This window comes from Dicentrarchus labrax, unplaced genomic scaffold (assembly GCF_905237075.1).
Source record: "Dicentrarchus labrax unplaced genomic scaffold, dlabrax2021, whole genome shotgun sequence".
Classification (NCBI taxonomy): domain Eukaryota; kingdom Metazoa; phylum Chordata; class Actinopteri; family Moronidae; genus Dicentrarchus; species Dicentrarchus labrax.
The window spans coordinates 9668604-9695897 of record NW_026136710.1 but is presented as its reverse complement, the minus strand read 5'-3'; the positions used below and the strand labels follow the sequence as shown (position 1 = coordinate 9695897).

General features: G+C 38.1%; 1 protein-coding gene across 1 annotated transcript in view; it reads right to left on the bottom strand.

Annotated features, from left to right (window-relative positions):
* Positions 1–995: 995 nt before the first annotated feature.
* The window catches only part of eng (endoglin), a 38766-nt gene continuing 12467 nt past the window's right edge, over positions 996–27294 (bottom strand). The window contains exons 3-14 of the mRNA XM_051412568.1: positions 24425–24564; positions 18017–18130; positions 14079–14256; positions 11271–11442; positions 11069–11171; positions 10600–10798; positions 9685–9818; positions 9234–9464; positions 8925–8991; positions 5157–5267; positions 5005–5052; positions 996–4915 (exon numbers count right to left, since the gene is read on the bottom strand). Coding sequence (XP_051268528.1) covers positions 4794–4915; positions 5005–5052; positions 5157–5267; positions 8925–8991; positions 9234–9464; positions 9685–9818; positions 10600–10798; positions 11069–11171; positions 11271–11442; positions 14079–14256; positions 18017–18130; positions 24425–24564 — 1619 coding nt within the window. The 3' untranslated portion in view covers positions 996–4793. The remainder of the gene's footprint in view (positions 4916–5004; positions 5053–5156; positions 5268–8924; positions 8992–9233; positions 9465–9684; positions 9819–10599; positions 10799–11068; positions 11172–11270; positions 11443–14078; positions 14257–18016; positions 18131–24424; positions 24565–27294) is intronic.

Here is a 27294-nt window from a genome sequence, read left to right as displayed (position 1 = left end):
CTTACACATTTTCTAGAGCCAGTGTTTGGTTTGTCCCTTCTAGGCTACTGTACTGCTACGTATTCTAATGTAACAAAAACCAAACAATTCATACACTAGTGAAAACATAGTTATAAAATAGTTACAGAATATTATATTCCATTTCTGCCAATAGATCCTCGTAAATGTTACACGCTACACATGTATGCACATTTTTGAGCTGCTTTTACTTAGATTTTTTTTCATTTTATGCTACTTTATACTTATATTCCACATCAGCTTGAAATATTTTTAAATTAATTTAACTGCAGTTATTGGCTATTGTATAAAATTAGCTTCACCGCAGCCAGCTCTAACATAAAATGCTGCTTTCACTTAATGCATGCTGATATAATAATAGTCTGTTTTTTGTTTTACATTTATAGTATCATTTTACTGCTATACATATGTCTGCTTAAGTAGCATTTTGGATGCAGGACTTACTAAGTATTTTTACAATGTGGTGTTGCTGCTTTTATCTTCAGTACTGTACCTTCAATACCTGACTACAAATTGCTGCTGTGTGAAAAATACTACACTCCATGATTTCTAATTTAGGTGAGGCAATGATTCTTATGCAGGTTTAAGCTTAACTTACAAACATTTTAATGATTACTTTGGAGTCTCATTTTCTCATCTTTTGATCCAGAAACAGTTATGATCCAGGTTTTAATCTTGTATCTTGTGGGCTAACACCGACAGCAGGCTGCATGTTTGTGACACAGCACTGAAATCTGGATTTAATGTATCCTAAAGCGCTGAGACAAATAGCGTTTAAATACAGTATAAATACATTATTCCTTTTTTCCACTGCTGTTATTAATACGTTTTAGAGTGTGTAGTATGCCTGGCTCTTTATTCTGTGTCAGAGCTCTGCCAGGTGGGCTGTATTAGTAATCTAAGATGTTACTTGTCCTGGAAGATCCATGGTAAACAAAATATTTGGGATTTACCCACTACAATTTCACAAAAAAAAATGTTTGTCATATTGACTTTATTAAGATAATTTCAGACAAGACATATATCTTCAGAGACAACATAGAATTACATGACATCAGATGAGTACTGTCTCAACAAATAGATCCACTTTTAAATGATAAAAGGCTGCCCACTCGAGCACAAAAAATAACACTGCATTTTATACTTTATCAAAGCACACATTCTGACATGTTGTTAAGGCTTCAGATTCTTTTGGTAAAAATTCTGAATTTTGACATTGTTAAGACACTGGAAGAAGAATCTGCTCACATAAATGTAGGCATAGTTTCTATTGTACATCTGCACACAAATGCACACACACACACACATACACACACATATTCCGTTAACTGTGTAGACAGTGTCTGAGGAGGAGGAGGAAGTTGTTGTCAGAGGTAACGAAGGGATGTTCAGGGTTAACAAGTGAATTAACTGACAGCCTGTCTTATTTTCCTGTCAGTGCTCAGACAGAACCTGGTACTCACCGGGGCTTAACAAAAGAACAGAATACCTGACGTTTAAAAAAAAAATCTAATACTGTAGCCATTTCCTAAATTGAAATGAAAAAAGTTCTCACAAACCGCCGCATTGTTACTGTTTAAGTTTGAATGTTTCCTGCAAACGACAAGTTCATGAGTGCTATATATTTCACTGGAAGTCTTCTCTGTGGTGAGACATTCAGACAATACAATGTCAGATGTCAGTATCAGCAGAGCTATGCCGTGTTTTTGGGCAGCAGGGTGGATCTCTGGGTTAGGGCAAAAGTCAAACAAGGGGAAAACCAACAAACCAAATGTACATGTCTTTGACATGTGATGTGACACACACTGTCCCTAGCTTCGATCTAATCGAAAATGAATCTATATGAGAATAAAAAACTATTACTATACAAAACAAATCTTATGCATTTGACAAGTGCCTTGATTATTAATCATCCCAGTTCTCCAAATATGTAAAAGAACAAACCAGGTTAAGGAAATGGTTCAAAGTAAGCATATCATACAAAACTTTTTTTTTTTTTTTTTTTCCAAATGGTTAAAAAAAACAATATATAGACATTAAATACACGTTTCCCTCATCATATTGCACAAATACTCAAGTGGCAATTTGTACTGGCCCTCTTTGTTCTCTGTCGCTACACAAATACACAAAGAAAATCAGGAAAGCACAGAAAAACATACATGCAATAAGCAACATAACTAATGAGGAGACATTTTACAAATGCAATTGCATTTGGAAAATGGAATTTTTGAGATTAGGTTTGAAGGTGAATAAATTATTTTAACAATCCAAATCAAAATGTGAGTGACTACAGGGCGTGTGAATATATATGCATCAGTAACAGTAAATCAGAGTGTCAAATGTATATAAAGAAAAATTTAAACATCACATTTGGTGCTTGTGTCAAAGCTATGTACTGTGGATACAAATTGCTTACTTATCCCATAAGACTTGATGTGTGGTGGAAATATTTTTAAAGAGGTAAAAGAGTGGCGATAAAAATATGAAAATACATTTACATTTTGTACATTAAAACAAACAGTTGGTTCACGGATCAACCGTCACTCTACAGTTGTAGCACTCATGAAAGTCCCTATAATGCATCTATGCAGCTTCTGTCTAGCATTAGCATTGTGGTGGCTGATGCAGCCTATCAAATGTAGAGAGCAGAAGTTAATGATTTTGACTCTCAAGATCTCTCTCAAATGACAGTTTCCATAACATTAGGTGTGTCCTGTGACAGCTGGAAATAATGCTAAAGTTGGATTTTGAAAGAAGTTTTCATGGGGTTAAAACACAACTGACAACTTATATTGTTACTATTGATTATACTATGCCGCCTAAATAGGCTGTATTCAGAGCTGGTGATTATATGGGAAGATTAAGTTCAAAATTATGGAAAGGTGGGGGGAGCTTGAAGGTGTTTAACTCAGTTTTTTGGGGTTTAGATATATAGCTATATCAAAATTACCAGACATCTGACTCTGCCAGTTTTCACCTGAAAATTGGGTTTTCCAGCCCATTTGTTTAAAACAAACATTTGCCTTAAATCTCACAGATTTAATTTCCTCATGTGTAAGAAATACTAATTAAATGTGAATTTCATTATAGAATATTTTAGCCTCTTGTATGTACCTGAAGTTCCCCCCACACATAATAAAAGTCTGACAAAGAGTTACTTGTCAAAGCGAAATCTGTGAATGCATTTGCGAGCCATAACATGTGCATTATTTCCCATCACAACATAGAGCAGGACATTAGTTTCTAGCTACATTTTGAATAAGAAAGACTGGAGTGTGAGCAAGCAGATTTGACAGTTCATACTTGTTTAATTTCTTGATCTTCAAATAAGAAGATTAATGTTTAATACACCATAAATAGCTACCTCTATGTAAATAGGGAGATGATTAAACTGGCCTGAAAACATAATGTATTAAGTTCTTTATCTATACATTTGTTGCCACAGGCCTCAAATCTAGGGTGAAAATGTATAATTACAACAAACTGTCAGGCAGAGGTGATGGCCTTATTAGAAATTCTAGTGAGAATGGACATTGTGCAAAGGAAAAGTACTGGAATTCCACCTCCAGACAGACTATTTTGGGGAAACTCCACCCTGTGGGCGTAGCTGTATGAGTGGCGCTTAAGTCCACATTTAGGTCTGAGGTCTAAAAACTGATGTGCAGAGTTTTGGTACAAACTCCTCATTCAGCTCTGAATACAGCCACTTATCTCTACATGCTGTACTGTACATAACAAGAGTGATTATTTCTGAGCTCACATAAATGAAAGTACTTTTTTCTTAATGGTTGATAATATATTGCTACCTTTGGGCCATAAATATGACTTAGGCTGGCTTTGGTTGAGTTATTACAAAATCAAGTATAATTCTCTGGGGGGAAAAAAACTTGACTTTAATATGAAGGCCCTGATATAGCTATTGGATAGCATGAAAATGGCCCACGGAGCTACAAATGACCCAGAAGGTCAAATATAAGATTTACCTTGTGACACAGAATAAAACAAAAATTGAAAGAGGCAGTAAATAAGATCAATTCACCAGAGAAATCTAGTGTTAAGTTTAAACTTAGCTCCAGACTTCAAAATAATAGGAGGTAGCTGTTAATCATTGACCTCGAACTCCAATTAGGACAAATACCCCTTAAGGTGAGCATTTCATTGACTGGTTTGAGATCCTAAAATGTTGAGCTTTTCTAACCCCAAGGCATTGTTGATAACTTTTTGGTCTGACCTAGCCAAAAGCCATTTGTATTTTTCTAGCTTAGATGTGAATGCAAAACAGCTTTTCATCTGTTCAAAGTCAGTCTTTTGACCGGTTTGTCTCCTGTCTAACTATTATTGTGCTGCCATCACACAAGCACAATTCATTGAAAGGAATGCAGTGAATTTCCTGTTAGCTCTTTGGGGATATGGTTTGTTTTTCCTGTTGCTGGGAGCCAATTTTTTTTTCTCTTGCCCTCTTTAACTTCCTGTCTAGGAGCTTGACTTTACAGAGAGGCTGCAGAGATGAGCGTCAGAAGCCATTGATTAGACTTCTGTTATCTGTCACCCAATGCCCCCGAACCCCCACCCACCATTACAAACTCCCAGATCACATCCATTTCAGGCTTGGTGTGTCAGAGACGTGGGTTGTGCTTTAAATGAAAATTTGAAGGGGACCGGGAAGGGAAAGATGCTTTTTAAGAATTATAAAAAAAAAAACAAAAGCACAAAACCCATATAGGTGACTTTGAAGGGAGATGGTGGCCATGCTGGTGGTGGAGACTATTGTAATCTCATGCCATGCTGCTGGTCGGTGTGCTCTGGGTGCTTCCAATGCTAGCGTTGGCGCTGCTGTTCTCAGAAGGGGAAGGATTGGTAGAAACAGGTTGTCGTTTTGCTCCTGAGCAGGGACATCCTGAAGAAAGATGAGAGAAAAGCCAATAAGATGACAAGAAGAAAACGAGTAAACAAGCACCAATACAATTCTTTATAAAAATTCCTTACCAGGAAGATTTGCTGCAGTTGAGCTAATGTCCAGTCCAGTTGGGTACCCTAAATTAAGCAAAATGAAAAAAAAAGAGGATTTTAACTCCAGACAAACATAAATTCAGATCTATACTCAACCAGAAGCTCTATACTGTTAGTCATACATTTACCTGTTTTAATTTTGATAAACCACAGTGCTCCAATGAGCAATACTCCGATCAAGAACCCTCCAAAGGCAATGCCCAGAACACCAGGTAGGCCAAAATCAATGCATGGTGGGGCTGAAACATATACAGGACAAAACAATGTAGGCAAGCTTCATTTCAACAACAGCAATCACAAAAACCACAAGTCAAAAGTGGCGCTTATTGTTCAGGCCAACACAGTATGAAAATACGTTTGCAGAGACTTGAAATGTTCTTGATACACAGTAAGCAGTAAGTCTGTATGATGGTATGTTGGTATGTATGGTATATGGTACGTATTTTCCAGCGATATATAGTATAATATGTTTAAAAGCAAAAAGATCAAGGGTTGGCGCCAATCCGATTGGCTGACTTCTTGTCAAAAAATGTCAAAGTAGAAGGTGCCAACACCAAATTTTCTTAACACCCAAAGAGTAATTTTAGTGTGTCTAGTGAAAACTGTTTAAGACAACAAAATCTTTTTCTTCTAATTAAAGATGTAGGAGGTTCCTGGCATGCACCAATAAAGCTGTGTTTTTTAAATCCTGCGTCCAACTGCATTAGCAAGACGACTATATGTTTACTGTGAAGTTTCCATGCAAGAATTAAGTCGATTGTCATACTGGCAAGAGGTGAAACCAACAACTGCCTCAAGAGTGAAGGTATAGAATTTGAAATAACAAACAGCAATGTTAAATATATACAATTTGTAGAAGCTATGGTATGATCCTTTAATACTACTTTTCCCTCACTCCTAAATACTGTGGCAATACATGCAAAGCCTATTCAGTAAATATAACAGACATTACTTTTTCAGGGTTAGACCTCAGTCTAACTGAAATTAAAAAGAAAATGTGCGCTCTATCATTTTCTCTGTTCTAATTTAATGATACAAATTTCAATTTACAACAACAAGTTTGGCATTGGCGATGTTCTTTAGGCAAGCCGTGTGCTGGCTTACCCAACACAATGTGCTTCACTGCTAACAAACTTAATAAAAAATATAAAAGCATGAGCCAAAAGCAATAAAAAAAATATTTTCCCTCAATTAAGCTCTGAAAGAGTAAGAGAACAGCTCACTCAAGCCTCTGACATACAGTACTATGGCTCGGTAATACTGTACTAGACTGGCAAGGTCATACCACAGCTTTGCTTCACTCAATGTGATCTGGCAAGGCCGCAAATGATTAACCTTGAGATAGAAGTAATTTCAGGAAGGGTGTTTTTCCTTCACTCGTGTCACCTTAAACTATTCCAACATTTGACTAAACTAACTACTCACTGGGCAGTTATCGATCTTTGCTTGTGATTTTCAAGCTGAAAAAACATGCCAGATATTCTTAGATCCTTGAAAAGCTTATTTAAAATGTTCTACCAAGATATTTCTTCAGTATGATCGGTATCTGACTGGTTTAGGTTTACAATCTGAGTTGATTGTCTAAATTGTTGTACCAAATTCTGAGTTTAGGAAAGTAGTGTGGCTCTGCAAGGCCACACACACACACAACTTTGTCTGAAACCATGCAAGTAAGCTGTCAGATGCCCCACCAGAACCTAACATAGCCAGTATGTGCATGCTATGTGTTTCCATCAAGGAAAACAATGTGCAAACATATGCTTGCCCTTCTCCCCTTCTTCTGCTACCTGTAGAGATCTTCCAACAGGTATCCAGAACATGTGGAAGAAACCAATCATCACCTTTGCAGTTTCTCTCACCTGCCTCCTGTCTTCCGGTGGAATATGCCAGGCTAAAAACTATACTGGGCTTCACACACTACAGTTAACACCAGGTTTGTTTTGAAGAAACTTGCCACCAGTCTATGCATCATATGCATTTGAATAATTGTGTGTAGTCCAACTGCCTCTGCAATGAGCCTAGAAGAACTTATTGCTGATATCAGAACATACAACATTTCAAATGAACTGCATGGACATTAGGACAGTACAAAGCCTGGTATAGACTCCACAAGGTTTCATTCATTTTTTTTATTAAAATGAAGTCTATATTAAATACTAGCTGATATCTGATTAAACATGACAAAATATCAACTGAATTAAATATGACGCAGAACACTAAAACAGTGACATCTTGTGGGCATTTGTGCTGACTGCATGCCAGACAGCCAACCCAGTTTGTTGATCTGTCAGCGAGGAACATTCCTTGACCCCGAATGGGCCAGAAACATCACAGCAACTTGAGCAGGCTTTCTCTTGAGACTTTTTTCTGTAATCAGTTGCTGTGTTAGTGTGTATAAGTGAGGCTTTGACAGCCAAGCTGAGTAAACAAGAGCAGGAAGCAGAAGCTCCAGTGCAGGTGGAGAGGGGAAGACAGACAGCAGGCCTGCTCTGTGACTCCCTGGGGCCCTCTGTATGAAAACTACCAAACAGGAATCATAGCTGAATGGAGCACTCAGCCCTGGCCAGTGAAGCCTCGCAACAGGGCAGTGCAGTCTGCTAGTCCTGATATATAACCCTTGTATCTCTGACACTGGGCTAATGAATGGAACCACATAAACAGACCTACCACACCTCCAGAAAAAAAAGAAAAAAATCTAACATAAGTTAAAGCAAAACAGCGAGTAGGACAAACAGAACACACAAAGCATGGATGAGTAGTTTTGTCAGTTTCCCCAACATATACAGTATGTTCCAACATTGACATAACAACCTTTATCTTTCTTCTCTAGAAGGAAATTGAGGATAAAGAAAGCTTATCTGTTATCAGTTTTCCAAAAGAAGTCTGACTAACTCCAGGTAATATCCATATAATCAACATCTACTTCCTTGTGTCTTTTTACTCAGAAATTGAATCATTTAAATTTTCCTGGAATCAATCATTTGTTTGGAGATTTTTTTTTTGAAGAAAGACATCTTTTCCTTGTTTGAGTCAACTGTGTTGAATGGTCCTACAATAGCACCAGGCCCAGTGGCTTTGTTTGGACAGCATACTCAGTCAGACCCCCTTGGAAACACAAAGGACTTTGTCCCCCTCCCCTGTGGGCCATTACGTCTGATTGTGGCCACAAGGTCAGCCTGCAGACCTTCCTAAAGGACGAGGCCCTGCCCCGCAAGCCCTTACTGGCTTCACTGCATATCCTGAGTTCACTGCTATGACAACCGCCCGCACAGCACATGTTGTGCACTGAAATCAACAATAGGAATGAAAATCATAGCAGCAAGCAGAGCACCAGACTAGCAATTAAGTCCTGAGGGCAAAAAAATAAATTTCAAAGTTTTATAATTTAAAAACACCTAAGAGTTCAGAGAGTTTAATGTGAGAATTCAATATGAAACATTCATCCTATAGTAAGGGTTTGTCAAGAAATACAACCATCAGCAAAACTTTTCCCACAAGTTTGTGTGTAGACTGGACCTTTCTGCATTTGTTGGGTTTGGTGTGTTTTCATGTGTCTGTGGGGGAGTGTCAGGTTATTTTATGTTATATTCAAGTGCTTTTCAAATTTATTTATTTTTCTTCTTTCTGGAAAGTCAGTTTTAGTCAGAAAATCAATAGACTATTGCCTAGTCTTCTTTTGTTTGTAAACATTGCAATAATTCGGAAATCGTGTTTAATTTAAAAGTCGAAACAAGAACACTGTATTTGAGAAGATCATACTGGAGAAGGCTTTGTAAGAAAAATAAACACAGTAAAGAATGTGAATACAAATCTGATCCAATTAGGGCTTGAACAGCATCTGAATCGGACTCAAAAAGGTTAGCTGATCCATATTTTGGAGTTTAAACTGAACTCACTTGGTGGTGGCAGACCCTGCTGGGTAACCTCCAGATTCCTCTTCACTCTTCCTCCATCTACGCATTTCTAGTAAGGTGGTGAAAAAAAAGAAAACTTAACAACAAAGCATATGTACATACAAAAAACAACCAAATGAAATAACACAGGTTATATTTTCTCAATGCAGACCAATTGAGCTGTCAAACATATTTAAATTGTATAATATATAATAATGTCTAATAGAATATTTTATTTATGATTAAAAGCACTTTCATTTGAAATCATTTAAGAGTTATGTAAAAAAAAAAAAATAGCTGATTAACACCTACCTCACTGTAGCAAAGTTTCACAGAGCATTCCAGGTCCCATGTAGTGGAAGTCAGCCCTTGGAGCTGATCTAAGGAGAAGCTGAGTCGGGTGCTGTTGGGACAAGAATTTAAGAAGCAGGCCTCTGGTATGAAGGGCAGCTCTTTCCGAGCCGGGCATGAGCCTTCGGAGTGCACAAAGCAGCGAATCACCTTGATGGTCAAGACAAAATCCCCAAATATGTGCCCTGAAATCTGCAGCAAACAGAGAAAAGATCAAATGAACTGAAACAGAATGGAAAAAGCACAATAACAAATCAAATGGGAAGCAGTAAAGTGCCGTAAAGTGTGTCCCAAGTATAGTTGCTGGAAAGCAATAAGCCATTTTACTGCTATTCTACATTATCCACCATATATTTATTTATTTTTGAGCAGGAAATGTGAAATACGCCTAAGAGGGTGAATTATTTCTTACCTCTGCATAAATTCTCTTGTCACTCTGCACCTTGGTGTTAGGGTCCAGGGGAGAACGGTAGTCTGGGGAGGTGTACAGCTGCATCAGCAGAGGCATCTGATTAGGGGCATTAGTTGTAATGGGAATGTCTGTAACTGAGAGAGAAATAGATAGATAGATAGATAGATAGATAGATAGATAGATAGATAGATAGATAGATAGATAGATAGATAGATAGATAGATAGATAGATAGATAGATAGATAGATAGATAGATAGACTTTATTAATTCCCAAGGGGAAATTGGGTCATCATAGCAGCCAGGTACATTAAAATACAATATAATAAAATACAACAATAGAATAAAATACTTAGATAGAAAAGATAAAAAAAAGATAAATAGGTAGGTAAGGTGCAAAGAGTTGTAGTTGCAAGATGGTGATAATAGTACTACTTGTTAATAACTGTATATAATAATAACAGTATATAATGATAATATTAATAATATTTATAATAATATAATAATAATATGTATATATAATATGATGACTGAACAGATATACATGTATACACAAATGGCTGACATTTAAAAAAATATACATCCATCCACATCGTTAATGTACTTTCTTAACGTCTTAAGTAAACTTAATACAGACAGTTGTCCTTTCCTGTGCAGACTTTGCTATACTACCACTATTTTTTATGATAAAACTTATAACTTGAGAACTTCACTCAAATTGCAGCATAGTGCATTGTGTGTGTAAATAATATATTGAATGTGATAATGCTGTGAGAATGATTATAAAAGCTGTTGCATAACGTACATTGTGTAACATGTATTATGTATTATGGCTATGGCTTTTGTACTACTCCATCTACTCTCTTGACAGAAAATGCCTCAAACTTGAAAACAAATGTTCACCTTTTATCATCTTACCTGCAGTGTTTTCTTTTTTTCCAAGAACCAGTAAAATCATAGAGTCCGATGGTATGAATTCAGTATAGCTGGTGAAAGTACTGACTTTAAAATATTCTAAAGCCCTCCTTTGTACCTCCTTTGCATTGTCACTATTCAGTGTTAAAGGAGGAGGCACTCTTTGTGTCCCGGTGGTCAGCAGCAGGATTTCATTGTTAGACTGTAGGAAGAAAAGGCAAGTTCAAATAGATCACTGTCTTGTACAAATACTCACTCAATAATGAGCAGGTTTCACAGGTATTGGAAAGTGTACACAATTATCACAATGTTATTTAGTGAGCTTTATCACACTATTGACAACAATGTAATCACATAAAGTGAAAAAAGAGTCTTTGTCCTCTTACTAAATCCCATCTCACATGTTGTTGTTGTGGGACAATAAATATGCTTATTCTTTGTGCTACTGGAGTGTGTGTATGTGTAAGCTCACTCCAAAGCGGGTGTGAGTTGGGTTGATGAAGATCCATTTGGTCCCATTAGGTCCTCTCAGGAATACATTGGTGTTCTCCTTGTCTATGCGAAGTGATACATTGCTGCAATATGAAGGATCAGAAATTACAAGAGAACAATTTGCCAAGAAAGACTTCAAAACAATACATAAGATGCAATGTTTTGTGGATCCCAAGGTTTACCGAATGTTGGCATTCTCTCGGATGTTTATGATGTGAAGCTCAGCTTCATCCCTGTGGTTCTGTGGCTTTGGAGAGCAGGAATTGAACAAAGAAATTCTTTCAATCTTCATAAAGTGCTTCTCTGATGGATCTTCATTTTTAAGTATGCAGTCATGAGTACCAGGTTTGGTCCCTGTAAAACCGCAAACGGTTAATTTTCCATCATTGTTGGCAAGACATTCAAGTCAAAATATAAGTAATAATTTCTGCATGCATAATCTCCTATAATAAAGAAGACAACAGCTCAAAATTGACTGCCAGCACTTCTGTATAAATACTTAATGGCAGTGAGGTAGCGGCTGCAATAAGCAATTACAACTAGAGCCTACTTTTTTATCTATTTAACAATTAGTTTTACTCAGAGTGATGCTTTGAAAGATTATTTCTGTTCAGTGTGGCTCGAAACAGAATTGACAGTTTACAGTGTTTTACTCAGCGACCAGCACCGGGGAGCCATAGCCCAGTCTGCAACAGAACACCAAACTGCTGGGGCAGGCGCATTAGCACCCTGCCTTCCCCACTAAGGAAGATGTTCCAGGAGGAGTCTCATGAGAGTACACTACGCTGAGCCTTTGACCAAATAATGGTGACGGATAGCTTACAGGTGCACCCTGGTGCAGTTCTGAAATTGTTGCGCACATTTTGTTTCAAAAATGGAAATTGGGGTGATATATGTTTACCACAGCACCTCATGTAGCCTCATCACACCAATAGCCAAGTATAGTGAGCAGTGAGAAAGACACACAGCATATTTGAGCCAAAGTATAGGAGTGTTTGAAAAATACTGAGCACATGGATTATGCTACAGGCATGGATGGAGAAATGTTTTCCAATATAAAGATTTGTTGCCATTAGAGTACATTGAGAGTTGAATTCAACCTGACTGCTAGAGGAAACTAGCAGCTTTTAACAATGTCCTTTCAATCCTGCAGGGATCTACAGTGATTTTAAGTGCAGTATCACTTCAAGGAACTTTTAGTTACTACGCCCCAACTTGCTTGTAGCTGGGCAACTAGAATTCAGAAGTAGCTTCCTTAACACTGCTAAACATGGCTCTTTTGCACTAGCAATAGCATGACCTGAATTTCAAATCACATTCAGACATTCAAGAAACCTGAAGAACATGTTTTTTCTCTTCAGTGAGCCTTCAACTTGGCAACACGCAGTTGTGTAGTCATTGCACAGACTTTTCAAACGCCTACAACAAGGCCTACGCAAGTTCACCTAACACCCTATTACGGGCCAAGGGATAGAACAAAATAGCGCTGTAAACTGCTCCACTGCTTGAGTAATTCTAATGCCCTTGTGGACTATGAATCAGTGAAAACACTAGCTAAAACTAAGAGAGGTGGAAAACACGGCCTTTCATCACAATTTAATCAACACATTTAAAATGGGATAAGAGCAGCATGCCATTGCCAGACAGGGACATTAACCTGTCACCTACTGTAATGTCCTTTAGGTGATAGACGTAGAGAAGGGCAGACAATCATAAAGAGAGAGATTAAAACTTGACTAATCCAAAATACTGGAGAAAAAAAAAAAACACAGGACATCACCATCGTTCACTTCTGTCTAAACCCATGTCAGAGCTCTGCTTTGGCTCAGACCGCCTTAAGGAGGCTTTGTTAGGAAATAATTGTGCTTGCACTGAGCATCCCACTGCTACTGCTGCTGGCAATAGCAGCAAATAATATTCTTAATGTCCAGCTTTTGCTCATGCCATGAAAGCTCACTTTAAATCACAGTGTTTTTGTGCCTCCATCTTCAGCATCGGTGGCCATTTGTCCACGGCTTCCCATTCCAAATCTTTTGTCACATGCAATGACATCCTGTCAACACTAAAAACATTGAGCTCAGACCCCAGCACTTTTTTTTTTTTTCACTGATTACTTGAGATTTCCTGCATGACAACCTTGTGAATGTACATGTATTTGTGTGCATAACAAGTGCTATGCGTTGGCTTGTTTTCCGACAAACATTGGAAATCAATGCGCTGATGACATGAAGTAATAGAATTTGTTTCCAATTAAAAATCTAAACGAGGTGGAATATGCAGGTGTTGCTTTTTTAATGCAATGTGGTCTTCATCGCAGAGCAGTGTTCTCTCAGTGATTCCATCAGAAAGGGTTTTCATACACACTTAAGATAAGAGGAGAGGTTAGCATGCAGAGAGAGCCCTGGAAACGACACTGCATCCATTCTTGATTACTGTACTGCAGACTCTCTGCTGAGTTATGTAAGCTGGAGCTGTATGTTGTGCCAACTGTAATTACTTTGCTCTCTTCAGCACCAGAATTATTGTTTTGGATCAAACAAAAAACGCAGATAGCATATTCCAGATAAAAATCATAGTGTCAAGGTTGATAAATCTTTTGAAACACTTTTATGCAGAAAGTACTTTTTTTCCTTCTTCTTTCTCTCTTATAATATGTTGTTGTTTTCTGCTAGTGATATTGTTATGCTGTTCCTTTATGCGTGTGTGTTTGTGGTGTGTGTGTGTGTGTGTGTGTGTGTGTATGTGTGTACCTCTTTGACCTTATGTAAGAATAATACAAGGACACATGGTTATTTAATTGTCGTTTACAATGCAGGGTTGAATCCTATGTTTTCTCATATGTATCCTCATTTAAATGTTGGTATGTTACCAGACTTTCGAATTGACTGCCTCCAATCTGGCAAATACAGCCCACACGTTATTTAGTATGGGAAATCCTGTAAAAAAGCATGTTAATAAAATAACAGCCATATTGCATAATTAATTCTCACCATCTATTCCTGTCGATGAGATTTCTTTCAGATTTCGGACTGTGGTGAATGAAGTCACACCCCCAAACTCCTGTGTTGCCCACCTGACCAGCTCCTCTTCTTGAGTGGGGAAAACTTGGCGGTGGATGTTGTTCTCAGATGGATTGCTATATAGGACAATGTTGGAGTTACTGTGTACCTGGAAAGTAGAGGCCAAGTCACGCCATTAGTTTCATTAAATTAATTTCCAGAAAGAACACAGTCAGATACACCTACATGCTAAAATGCATGAGCTGTCTGTTTTGCTACAGTAACACAGGATTGAGTGAGTCAGCTTTATATTTATTTATATTTAATTCTTGTCTGCTCACATTTTGTCATATCAAACATGTTTGCCTATCCCTCTCATTCTCCTCTATAACTCCACCCAACTCTCCCTCTATTCTCTGAGCAGGGTCCTGTTAAAAAGAAATGTTTATTATGGTTAAGTGTCCACGAGCACAGTTGCACAACCCTGTTGGAGCCATGGTCTTTCCTTTGCTTCCTGAGTGGGGCCAGGAAATGGGATCTTTTTTAGCTCTGTGCGTCACCACAGCCGGCTGGAATCTGGCTCCATACATGGTATAAATATATACATCCATCCCATCGACTAGACACCGCTGTTTCCTCGTCTGGGGCCAATGGAAAATAATGGAGTTTACATTAAGCTTTGCGTGAATAAGAAGGCAGAGGAAGGAGTTGGGAATAAAGCAGTGGAGATTGTCTAAAGAAGCCTTAGACATATGTAAAAATGCACTCAATGAATAACAATTCAAGAAAGAAAACTGCTTTTACTTTGGGCTCAACCTTCAATGTATTTTAATCTACACTGATTTGTCTTTATTTTCTTCTTTTCTTTAGTAGTCAAAAGACTGGAGTGGAAAAATAATGTGTTGTAAACATACTGCACCTATTCATTTTCTAAAACATTATGCCCAAATGCCCAAAACCCTCAAATAAAACTGAGCTGCATAATGAGCTACCATATTTTATTTCATGTTGTAATGTACTTTGCTTTGATTATTTCATTTATTCATTTTTTGAGTGTTAAAATGCACAACACATGGACAGTGTGATTCATACTTCAATTACTACAATTATTCTGCCTCCTTTGTTCCCTTATTGTTTTCATTGCTCTGTATTTTCTATTAATCATCCTTTTAATGTTTATCAAGTGTGATTATGCTTGTTTGAATAATAAAAATCCCTCTCCTGACCCATCCAGTACGTGTGAATATTTGTGCGTGTGTCCTTGCGTCACAAAGTGAGACAAAAAAAAAAAAAAACATGGTGAAAGCCAAGTAAGCCTGAGGGAGTCATTGGGCTTTCTACATGAATATTTGATTGACGCAAGATCAAAAATAGCGTGAAGGGAAACTCCAAAAATACAAGAGGGAAAACCAGTCACGATAGAACCAGGCAGATGGGAAAGGCCTGAGACGACAAACGGGAAGAAAAAGGGAAATAACAATGGTCATTCTAATGACTAACTGGAATTTAACTCAGATTAATCTCTGGGATGGAAGTTATAAGTTACAGATGCTAGGCTCCATCTTTTTACCTGGATAATAATCTTAGATTCTTCATCAAGTATATAAGTAAGTATATTTTACAGCATAATGTGCTTTTGTGACAAACCTTTAAATAAAGAAGTACAAAGAGTCACAAGCCTTTATAGACAAAACTCTTGCTGTCCCCATGTTTTTTAACAACCCTGTGCACTCAGGTCAATTTTTGGAGGCCAACAAGAGCAGTGATTGTGACACTGTGCCAAGCTGTCAAGCTAGTGACGTGCGTTCTCAGACGCAGAACAGATGCTGTTTCTCTTACACTGCAATCTTCAGTAAAACACTATTATCCCCCAGTGATACTGCTCATCCCACGAAAACATCCTGCAGGCAATGTTGTCCAGGCTCTTGACAGGACATGATACAGGATGTAGTATCACACAGCTGTCAGCGTATCACTAACTGATGACACTCCAATAAACATTTCATCATTGTGATTGGTCAGCTGGGATTTTTCTTTTAGTTATGATTTTTTTTTAGGTGTTAGCCTGTCATTTTTATTTGGTAATAATTCACAATACTGCTGACAATTTTGTTTAGTATTATAGCTATTATATATTATATTATAGTTTTTAAAATAATTTTTCCAGTAGTTTAAATTCTCTGCAGCGTGAAGGTACATTGACATATATGACCACACTCAACATTAGTTCATTTTTAATTTTGTCAGCATAAAACAAGTTTTTTGTGATGAAGTGGTTAAAAAGACAAGACGGTGAAAAGTCTTCCAAGTGATGCGTTCATGTGCAGGAGGAAAGCTCTGACACTTGAGAGTCAGCTGCAAAACAGCTTTGCACTAATGCGCTATTTAGTTATAAGCTCAAACATGGAAGACAAACAACTAGCTTTGTGGTAGAGGCAATGTGAATTTAGGAGCCTCTTGTGTTTTAAAGGTTACCGTTAGGCAGCCAACTGTCAATCCTCAAGAATTCCAGAGACAGCAATCTCAGATTGCGCAATGATAATGTGAGTTTGCATAAAGAAATAAAGCTGATAAAATGTTCATTGTGATTCTTCCTCTCAAGGAAGTTTCAAATCACAATTCAATTGTCATGCTGTACTGATATGAACTTCCACCAGTGACTCTCTCTAAGGTAAGAAAAACATATTAATCAACGTACAAAAGTACAACTTTGACAAAGAAGCTGACACTGAAAACCAAAATGTGTAATATCGAATTGACAGTGGTGCAACAAAACAACACAGGAGGCAGACGCTGCTTACTTCACACACTGATGTGTGTTAAGCAATAATGTAACCTACTCTGCTGTAGATGAGTTCTTTAACAACTGCAGATGCTAAGTGGTTTAATTATTGGTTTAATAAAAGTTATTATAACTTTCCATGAGGATATGGTTCCTGATCTACAGAAACTGCAGTTCCATATCTTGACCACAATTGAAACTAATCAGTGTTTTCCATTAAGAAATTAGGTGTTTCATCAGTAACATATTTAGAATTAATATTCCAGTTTGACGCAATCTCATTTATTTGGACACCTCAGTCTTTTTTAATATAATTTCCTGTTTGAGGCTTTTGAGTTTGGTGAAAACAGACCATGACATAATGTAAGAAGCTGAATTGAATTGAATTGTACTCGGTGATGTGTTTCAATAACAATACTTAGGTTCATCACCAATGCCAATTTAAATACCAAAATAGTCTGACACACTACAATAACCAAACACTTTGTCCACATAACATTATTATTCCTCTATTTAATTAGACACTTCAGCAGCTGAATAAAAGTTGTTTTGTGGCCTCCCTAGATTTAATTCACAGATATAATCTGAGGACAGTGTATAAAGGTCAGAATCTATAATTTCATTGGAACATTACTTCTACAGCCGGCGCCATCAGCCCCTCTTGTTGCTCACCACTTTAAAACTTGTCTTGCCGATTTTATGGTGTGGATAATAAAAACACAAAAACACAAACTGCCTCGTGCAGAACAGCCACTGGGGAATATCTATGGAAGGCAAACATAGTTCACTGTCTCTTAACAGGCCCGGAGCGCTGCACAGCTGTGGCAGTTTGACTGTATGTTAAACAGCTGGCACTTGACAGGAGCTAAGTACATCTGGAGAAATTAGAAAATTATACAATACTGAAAAATAACCACTTACACTGGTGATCCCACAACCTGTTATTTTTCATGATTAGTCCGTACTTGTTAAACAATCTCTTGTATCAATACCAAGCAAGTAGTGGAATCACAGACAACAGACTAACACATAAAATAAATTTTGTGGTATGTTGCACAATCAGCATTTTAGTTCCCCTTTACTTTGCACATATCCATCCGTGCTGCACCCAGTCTGAATGGTATGAAAGAAAAGAGGCATAACTCACATAAATGTTAACCCCAGTGTTGAGTTTTGGTAGACAGTGAGCCTTGTCTGACGACGTGAGGATGAGGTTCATGGGCCTGGCATTGGTCATCTCCAGAGAGAAAACCTTGGTCTCCTGAAAGGAAACAAAAGATTTGATCCGTTACGTTTAAAATAATGACCATTTATTGTATTCACTTCTGTATTCAAACTCTGCATTTAAATATTTACCATGTCCTTTATTCAGCTGTAAATTCAGTGCTGCTTAAGCATGTTAATGAGTTAACAACTTCTAATTCTGTGTGGAAGCCAAAGGGTTTGGAGTTTGTGATTGTGTTGCAGGCAGGCAAAGTTTGGCAGTGGTGTAAATCTCCAGGTGCAACACTGGGACTGATTAGGAACACAAAGAAATTGTGTAGCATAAATATTCACTCACCCTGTTAAGCCATCCATATGGGAACTACCATGCTGCCTATAATGAGTTTTCTGGTGAGGTACCATGCTGAGTCTGTGCTGTGTTATATAAACAAAGCAGTAAAATAAAAAAAACTAAAACTTTATGAAATGTACTTCAAACAATGCCTCTTGCTCCTATTATATAACTGTTAACTGTGTTGTCACACAGCAAAGTGGAGGGATATATTTATCTGTGCAGTCTTGTCATATTGAAACATGTCACAGGCTCCATTAACATGTAGTATTTTTAAGATTCCTACTTTACTGCCAAGATTAAAAATTAAAAGAATCATAATTATGTGACTTATGAGTATTTTAGCACAAACATTTTAGGTTGAGATTTTGGAAAACTCTCAATCATAAACATATATACAAAATTAATCATAATCATTATGACCTTTTCGCGCAGAATCGAAATGTGCCAGTATGCCGACTTCAAGCCAGCATTTGTTTTGAGTGTAAAATAGTATATAACTATTCCCCAATTTGCAACCTTCCCTTTTGGCATGGATGTCATTAAATGAACAGACCTCAAACTGAGGAGTAGAGAGACATTTTGCTTGTAGAACCAAGTTTAAAAATAGTTCCATCTGCAGTTTAATTCTACACAAGTTTGATTCTGTTTCTGCCCTATTGCAAAAATCAGTGGGGGATATGACAATTATCCTTGTTTTCGCTACTATGAAATGTCAACACATGCATCTCTCCAGAAAAAGCAGTGCCAGTCATTTGAGGAGGGCTCGCAGACAGACAGGAAGCTGTCTTTGCTGTCTGCCTCCGTATTGACAGAGACATTAATGAGGTAATGCAGCGTGGTTCTATTCTTACAGTGCAAGCCAACAAGGGGAAAAAGTCAAAAGCTATCAAAATGATATATTTACCTGACATGCGAACAGCAGCATTTTTTTTTTAAGCTGTGTGTCTTTGTAGCATTGAAACCATGTGTTAATACTAATGAAATAAGAATTATTTTAGGGTTCAGTATTCCTTATCAATTTATGTGTCTCTTATCACTTGCAACCCAGTGCACTCCCGTACGTGGCGGATCCTGCCGGTATTTATATACTGTATATAAAACCTCATTAACATAATTTAACACATAATGTAATACCTCATTAACCACATTTTCAGTTGAGGGTAACACAATGGCGATGTGATTCGCTAATCACCACCACAGTCACTCTATGAATCAGCCTTAATTACCATGCTCCACATGTGCGTAGGGTAAAGCTGGTACCGCTGAGTTTTATGGATGTAAGTGGTGGTGAGTAAACCTTTTCACTGTGGAATAATAAGTCTGAGTTTAGAGACATTTTTTTAGAACACTGACTTAATTCCAATAAATCCTAGTTCTAATTACTTTTACTTCTGTAATAGCCTTAAGATAATTGGGTTTAGAAAAGTAAAAGAGTCATGGATTTGAAATTGTCTCAATTCTATGACTCAATACATGAGTGAGAATTGAACAGCTTTAAAAAAAACAAAATAAAGAAAAACATGGAAATATCTCTCCAGTGTGATTCTTTTGTGGGAATTTAACATTCATAAATACAAATGTCTGCTTTGATCCATCTGTGATGCCTTTTGACACCAAATACTTTATTCTGTTTATTTGAAGGTAGATTGTTTTCAGAGCCGGGCTCTGCTGGGGAGACAGTGAGCATGCTGGGGAAACAGTGTGAATCCCTAATATTAAATTTATTCACTTGCTACCTGATGCTGCCAGAGCTTGATCCAAGAGAATTGTGATGAGCTCAGGCCTGTGCTATGGAAATTTTCAGACCCGTACAGAACAAATTAGGTCTAAGGAGACCATCAACAAATTGCCTATGAGCAAAACACAGATACATTGGAAAGAGAGGCTTGCGCACCCGGTAAAATGGTCAGAGGGATCTGTAATCTCTCACACACACCCACACACACACGCTATACTATCACTGTCTTGTACATAGTGGCTTGTGCATAATGGATGCTGCACCTCATAAATGTGTTTAGTCCCTTCTTTTTAAAAAGTGGCCAAAGGGGACACTGCAATCCCAGGTGAAAACATGGCGGCTTTGAATGGACTAGGAGTCAGGATCATGTGCAAAAAAGACCTGTTCACTGTCTTGCTTTGTGTTGTTGTTTTAACATTCATAAGACACTTTCTTTCCATCTTCAGTGCATTTATTAATAATAAAAAGAATATAGCTTGACTGCCCTGAAGACAGACAGAATTTAGGAGGGACTGAGTTATTATATCACGAGAGTCACAGAGTCTGTGATTTTGGAAGGTTTTAACATAACGTCTTCCCAGAACTACCACCTCCTTTTTACCTGAATCATTTTGCATGTACACTCAGTAAATGAATGAATGGCATTTCCTACAGAGTTCATTGTGCCTCAAACAGAGATAACTCAGTGGTGTTTTCCTAAATACTCCTTTCTAATGAGCTTCATTGTCTCTCTGTCTGGTTTCCCTCCCTTCATCCTCTTGTGACTTTCATTCTTTCATTTTGAACTCTGAATCATGACTGTCGCTGACCCTGATCACTCACCTTTGCTACTTTTGTTCCTGTGCTTTCAAGATACAATTGTTTGCCTTTTCAGCCTTTTTTTTTCTCAAGAGCATTTTTTTTGAAGGGCCTTTGCTGATGCAGTTTCCAGTTATTCTTTTGGCTCTCTCCCTTAACTTGAATTGGCTCCGTTGGTCTAGTCTCGGCCCTGTGCCAAGACCCCGACTACCCAAGCCAGTATGTGACATCAATGGGCCCTGTACAAGCAGCTCCTCCCTACGAATTCTCCTGGCCTGTCGCAGCCCCCTCGATGTTCCCTTTATAATTCTCTGTGCGGTCAAACTGTGAGATTCAACTCTCAGGCAAGTTGTAAATCAGTATGAAAAACAAAAGGGATGGGGAAGAAGGTGATAAGACATTTTAAAGGACAAAGAAAGGGGGAGGCAAGAGCAAACCTCCCATCTGACTGGACAGTTTGGCAAAAGATGAAGACCGTCCCCTTCAACTGTGTTTACAAGAAACGTCTGTTCTAAACAGACAGTCAAGAGCAGATAAGGGGTCTGTGTTTGGAGATCTCATGTCCACTTTCTTCTTTCATTTGATAAAGCATCCAATCATAGTTCCACAAGAGAACAGCATATGCTCTGTACAACATCCATTGCATCACACAGATCCCAAGCCAAATTCCTTTTTTTAACTCCCACAAACCCCATGCCAATTTATGCTTTTATGAGACAACTTGAACCATTCTCTGTACGAACTCTTACTTTTTTAAATGAAATGTGTCTTTTTCTTGTTCTCCCACACAACATAATGTGTCTGGTTTCACTCTTTGGGTCTAATAAGATGGCTGAGAGAAGCATTTCCCTCCCAATATGCTTTAAATCTGTTTTGTCATCAAACAGCTTTTTCTTCTTATTTCCAGTCCATTAAATATGCTGTAAAACTGCAGTCCATTAAATGAGACTAAAGACTTGGCAAAAGAGCAGTATTTATGCTCATAACCCAGTATTTGAGGGAAAGACAATCATCTGCTTGCACAATGTTAGCACTCTTACTTAAAACAAAACTAAATACAGGTCTTACAGACCAGGGCATCTCTGAGGCTAAGTAGCTACACTGCTAAGACACTTATGTTAATGTGTCTTTGTGTAACATCACAACTAAACTTCAGTATTCTCTAATGTCAAATTCAAAAGAATTAATTCTGAAGGAAAAACACTCTTCTTTTTAAATCAGCTTAGCTTACTGGTTAAAGTTTCTCCTAAGAGAAAAAATATGACAGGATTCTCTATAGCTTTCCTAAAAGCAACTCAAGGATTTATAGAGGTGATGGATTCAGGCAGGCATTGTATCCTGTGATGGTGCTTTGGCTAGGCTGCACATAGCACATCTGTTCCCCTCCTCATAATCACTACCAAATGAGAAAGAATGACCAACAGAGTGAAAAATAAAAAGAGACAATAAATAAATAAACAGCAGTTGCTTAACACAAGTTGTGTGGAAGTACTACATAAAGAACTCTAAGTGAGAACAAACAGAAGAAGCAAACAAACAGAGCACACTGATAAAGAAATGACTAATGTGAGCTGACCGACAATGTTCGACAGTGAAAAATGGAGTCTGGCACAGCAATAACAACATATAGATTAAAAGTTTTCTGGAGTTACTTTCTGCTGTCATTCCCTGAAGCTAAAAGTTTCACATTTAAAATGACCCAATACACTATCCGCAATTACGGTGTGTGTTAGTTTAGCCAAAAAAGGAATTATTTAAACACAAAGCCAAACTTGTAGAGTGGGGCTGTTATACAGTAGAAGCTTCTTTAGTGGTAAAAAAAAAAAAAAAAACTGTAGCATTCTGGGAAACCCTATCTTTCTGTTATGTCTGGCATCTGTTAAGGGTTAGCAAGTGGCTGATAAAACACGGAGTGTGTGTGTTTACATCTTATAGTGTGGGAAGAATGTTTTTTTTGGCTGATTCATTTAAATGTTAGGGTTACAGTTTGTACGACAACAATATTACATGTAAAAAACGACAATATTAACCAAAATAAAGTTAAAAGAGCACTGATTTAGCAATGCACTTCTATAACATTGTCGTAAAAAAATGTATGCACCAGAACCAGAGATAGTGATGTTTATATTCTAGATATTCTTCTTCCTTGTCAACATCTGGCACCCACAATGCAAATCTGGAGTCATAAAGAATCTCTAGAGCCATAAAAGTCTTTGTAGTTTTTGACCTGTTAACAGACTCTAATGTGTACATTCTGCGGAGTTCCCCTTTAAATGTATACCGACAAAATCATATTGCATTAATGTCAGTCGCTCTGTCCTTGCTTCCTGCCTCTTCTGACTCCAGTTTATCTGATTAATCTCTGTGTTGTGCGCACTAACATCTCATTAGGTCATTCTGAATCTGACATTTTTGTCCTGCCTGCCAACCACCAGTGTCGAGTCAGCTCAACACATGACCCGCTCACCTGCATATCCAGCTGCTCTTTGTTTGCACTCAGCCTCGGTATATCAAGAGAAGAGCTAACAGTCAATCTCTGCCAGGTTACTCATGTTGTCTTAGCATTCCAGCCTTTCTATGCCTTCTCCACGGCAGACATTTTTATTTGACATAGTAGGCAAATCACAGGTTTAACTAATAAAATTATGGATGGCTCCGTTCTGTTCTAGCATGCCAGTAAGCTGTGACAGTGAGCCGGCATGAACAACACCAAGACCATCCAACCAAAGCAACTAAATGGAATTCGGCCATCATTTTACACCTGTGCTTTTACTACCGGGAAATGTCAAAATGTTTCTTGTCATCTTTTCTCTATCATGGTTGACCATGTTCTTCAACTGCAACACAGGCAGTTTTTAAAAAATTTCCATCTCCATCACATAAATCAGCCTCCACAGTTGGCTTTGCTATATTTTAATGCTATGTCATATTGCATGCAATCTGACAGAGCCTCCAGCTGTGTAAATAAAATAAAAATTGAATTCAAACTGATTCCCTGTGTTTGTAACTATGAGTGACATATTCTATTATCTGAAAGGTGTAAAATGCATACAAGGTGAGCACGTGTGCAATGCATGGACTGGCACACTGCTTTATAGGTGTGACTGAACTTGACATATTGTACCATCCATTGAAAAGGATGATTAATTTGGAGATGATAACACACCCATGACAGGCCATGGTATTGGATTTATATAACAAGTAAGCTGAGTTGTCAGCTTGACAGATAGCTAGTGTGTTGATTGTGCAGCCTTTTAACTTTCTATGTTCTGTTGCAGCTTAGCTTTGCAATTACTATATGGTCTACAGAGAAGGTTTCGCCTGCCTGCTGAATTTCACTGTTACTATACATGTTAAGGAAGTGGCAAGTAAGAATTTTTTTCATTATTATAATATTGCATATTTACATTTACATAATGAGCTCCAGTTGCATCTCATTTGTGTAACCTTGACATGCTTACCGTCTCGTCAAAGTTTACGTTAAGGATGTGGACCTCTGCCTTGTCCTGTCTGACGAAGCTGGTCCAACAGCCAATTTTCTCACTCACATAGTCCCATGGGTGGTCATTATCCAAATTTGGATCACATGTCTGACTTGAGGCTGAAAGAAATCAAATACAAATAGTTAAGCACTGTCAGCAGCATATAATCAAGTTACACTGAACAATCTCTTGCTTCCAGCATTACTACACAAATTCTTGCATCATCTAGTCTTGTGCCTCAAATCCCAGGTAGTGCAAGATGACAAATCTATCCACAACAATCCTGTCATATTTGTACATCAGCAGCACATGAATGAAGAACTATATGCGTCAAAGCCAAAATCCATTATTTAACATATAGATGAACCCAGCAATGTTACAGATTCCTTGTCTGAAAGGGGCTAAATTTGTTATTAGTCATTGTGAAAGCTTTTCCCTGGTCTAGGAGTATGGATGTTAAATGTGTGGGTAGGACTACATTGTTTAAAAACGAATCTGCCGGTTCACGTTTATCAGACGTGTCAGGATACGGGGCTGCAGTCATCCATCAAGCCTGCTCACTCTGCTCTCTGCTATGAGCCTGCTGTTTAACCTGGGGATCCGTGTCTCTGGAGGCTGAATTAATCGAGCCAAGGCTGTGCGGTCATGGATGAGGTTGGGTATAAATGCCTGGTGTTTGACCTGGGCTGTGTGTGTGTATGTGTGTTCTATTGTATTAGATAAGAGAAGGTATGTGCATGCACATGTTCACTCTAACCTGTCTAAACTTGGCAGGGACTAAATATTCTCCAGCAAACTTCCTCTTTCCTCAAGAAGAGCTGTGGAGAATACAGTGTAGAGGGTCAGATGTATTTTCCAACTCAATCAGGGATCTCTTTCCTGGCCCATCTACCACCTTTTGCTGATTAGAGATGAAAGGGTCTAGGCCATTATGGGAGTGCTGTGGCACTGCAGTCTTTGTTCATCTGAATTTACTCCTCGGGATAAAGCCTTAAAGCCACCCACCTTCACTGTGGAGTCGGCTCGCATGGGATCAGCCAGAAGGACTAGTCTGTCCTGCGCCTAAACATTAACATGAGCCTATCTACAATAAGATTAATCCAAGCAATATACTCCTCTAAGTATCATGCCTCAATCACCCCCAAAACAGCTGGTGGCGAAGCATATAAGGGCACGAGAGTGATATCATAACAGAAACAACTAATTTAGTGAGCAAATGCTGCATGACATACCGCTCCACTGACTTTTATGATGTATTTGGTCTGTTTACCCAGCAGGACGCAATCCCTCAGAGAGGAGATGTAGTGTAAAACAAGTCAGATGAGAAAGAAAGAGGACTAGAGAGGAAAGGGTTAATAGGAAATTACAAAGTTTGGAAGGTCAACAGGATGTGCCTTATTTAGAAGCGGCACTAATCAAAGACCTTGGTTGAGGCAATGTCATCACTAGCAGTGGAGGAGAATGGACAGAGATAGAGATAAAATGGGATAGAAAGTGTTGAATGCAATGAAAAACGGAAAAAAAGGGAGCTGGAACATGTTACATAACTAGCTCTTTCTCCTGTTTTTGTTGTCCCCACAATGAAATTGGGTTGGCATCATGGACTCTTATTCATTTGTTCAGTTCATTTATTTGTTCATAACCTACAATATCACTTATGGAAAAAGAGGCGCTCATGAGATATCATTTTTGGAATCAGCTTGTTATCTAAGATGCTACTTATTGATAGATTTTTTGGATTTAGAATCTTTTATTTGTGTCACATAAAAATCTTTTCCCCTTTTCAAGGGGAGTAATACATCATGCCATTGTCCTTTGGTAGTATTTTACGGTCAAATCAAGGACACATTTGGCACTAATTAGGAGATATGGGGGGGGCTGTAACATTTGTGGGCCAACCTCTTCACTGTTTCTTAGTCTGCTCAGCTTTGTACTGCAGCTTTTCTAGCAAATCAAGATGGAGAGCCATCCATACTTCTTCGCCATCTCTTTTTCCCTCCCTCACCACAGAGGTCAAGGCTGGTTTCCTGTTATTCTGGCCCTCTGTGTTAATGTCTGTTGCTCAATATCCACATCCATAAAGTTATTTCTCTCTTGTTCTGCTGTGACAGAGTCAACGATCCCTGACTGTCGCCTGAGAGGTCTTGGTATAAATCACACTGACTGCATAAGCCTGTGCGTGTGTGTGCGTACATGCATGTGTCACTGGTCTCCTTTTTTACGAGTCACCATAGGATGTGAAGAACATTCATTTTGCCCTCTTGACCCCGGAAATGCCAATGGCCTCGCTAAGCGGTTTGCTGGTAAATGAGGTATAGAAGAACCATTCCATTCCCTGTCCTCTTTATCTACTTATATCAGTCCCCTCCATTTCCCATTCCATGAGAAGACATGTTTATGGATGCTGGTGATTTCCATTTAGATGTTAGGTATGAGGGGGAGATGTGAATAGAAAACATTAGGGGACATTAGGGAGGACAGAAGATGAGCTCAATTCATGAAAAGTGCATATAATCAAATTTGATCCCAAAGGTTGCTTTAATTCTTAATGTAAAGTCAATTTTAGTGGTTACACACGTCATATTAAAGGGGTTTAAATGAATCTGTATACCTGAATAGACTACTGCTAATTACCATATTAACGCTTTTATTAATTTATTATGACTAAATTACCAGACTTAAAAGGGACTTTTATTTAACTGGAAACATATTAAACATATTATAGGAAACTGATGCTTCTAAAATTAAGACCAACGAGTGCACAGCCAAAATCAATAATGGACAATTTGCTGTTAGTTGGAGAAAGCCCAATTTTGTGGAGCGTGCCAATATCTGAGAGCGATGAGCAA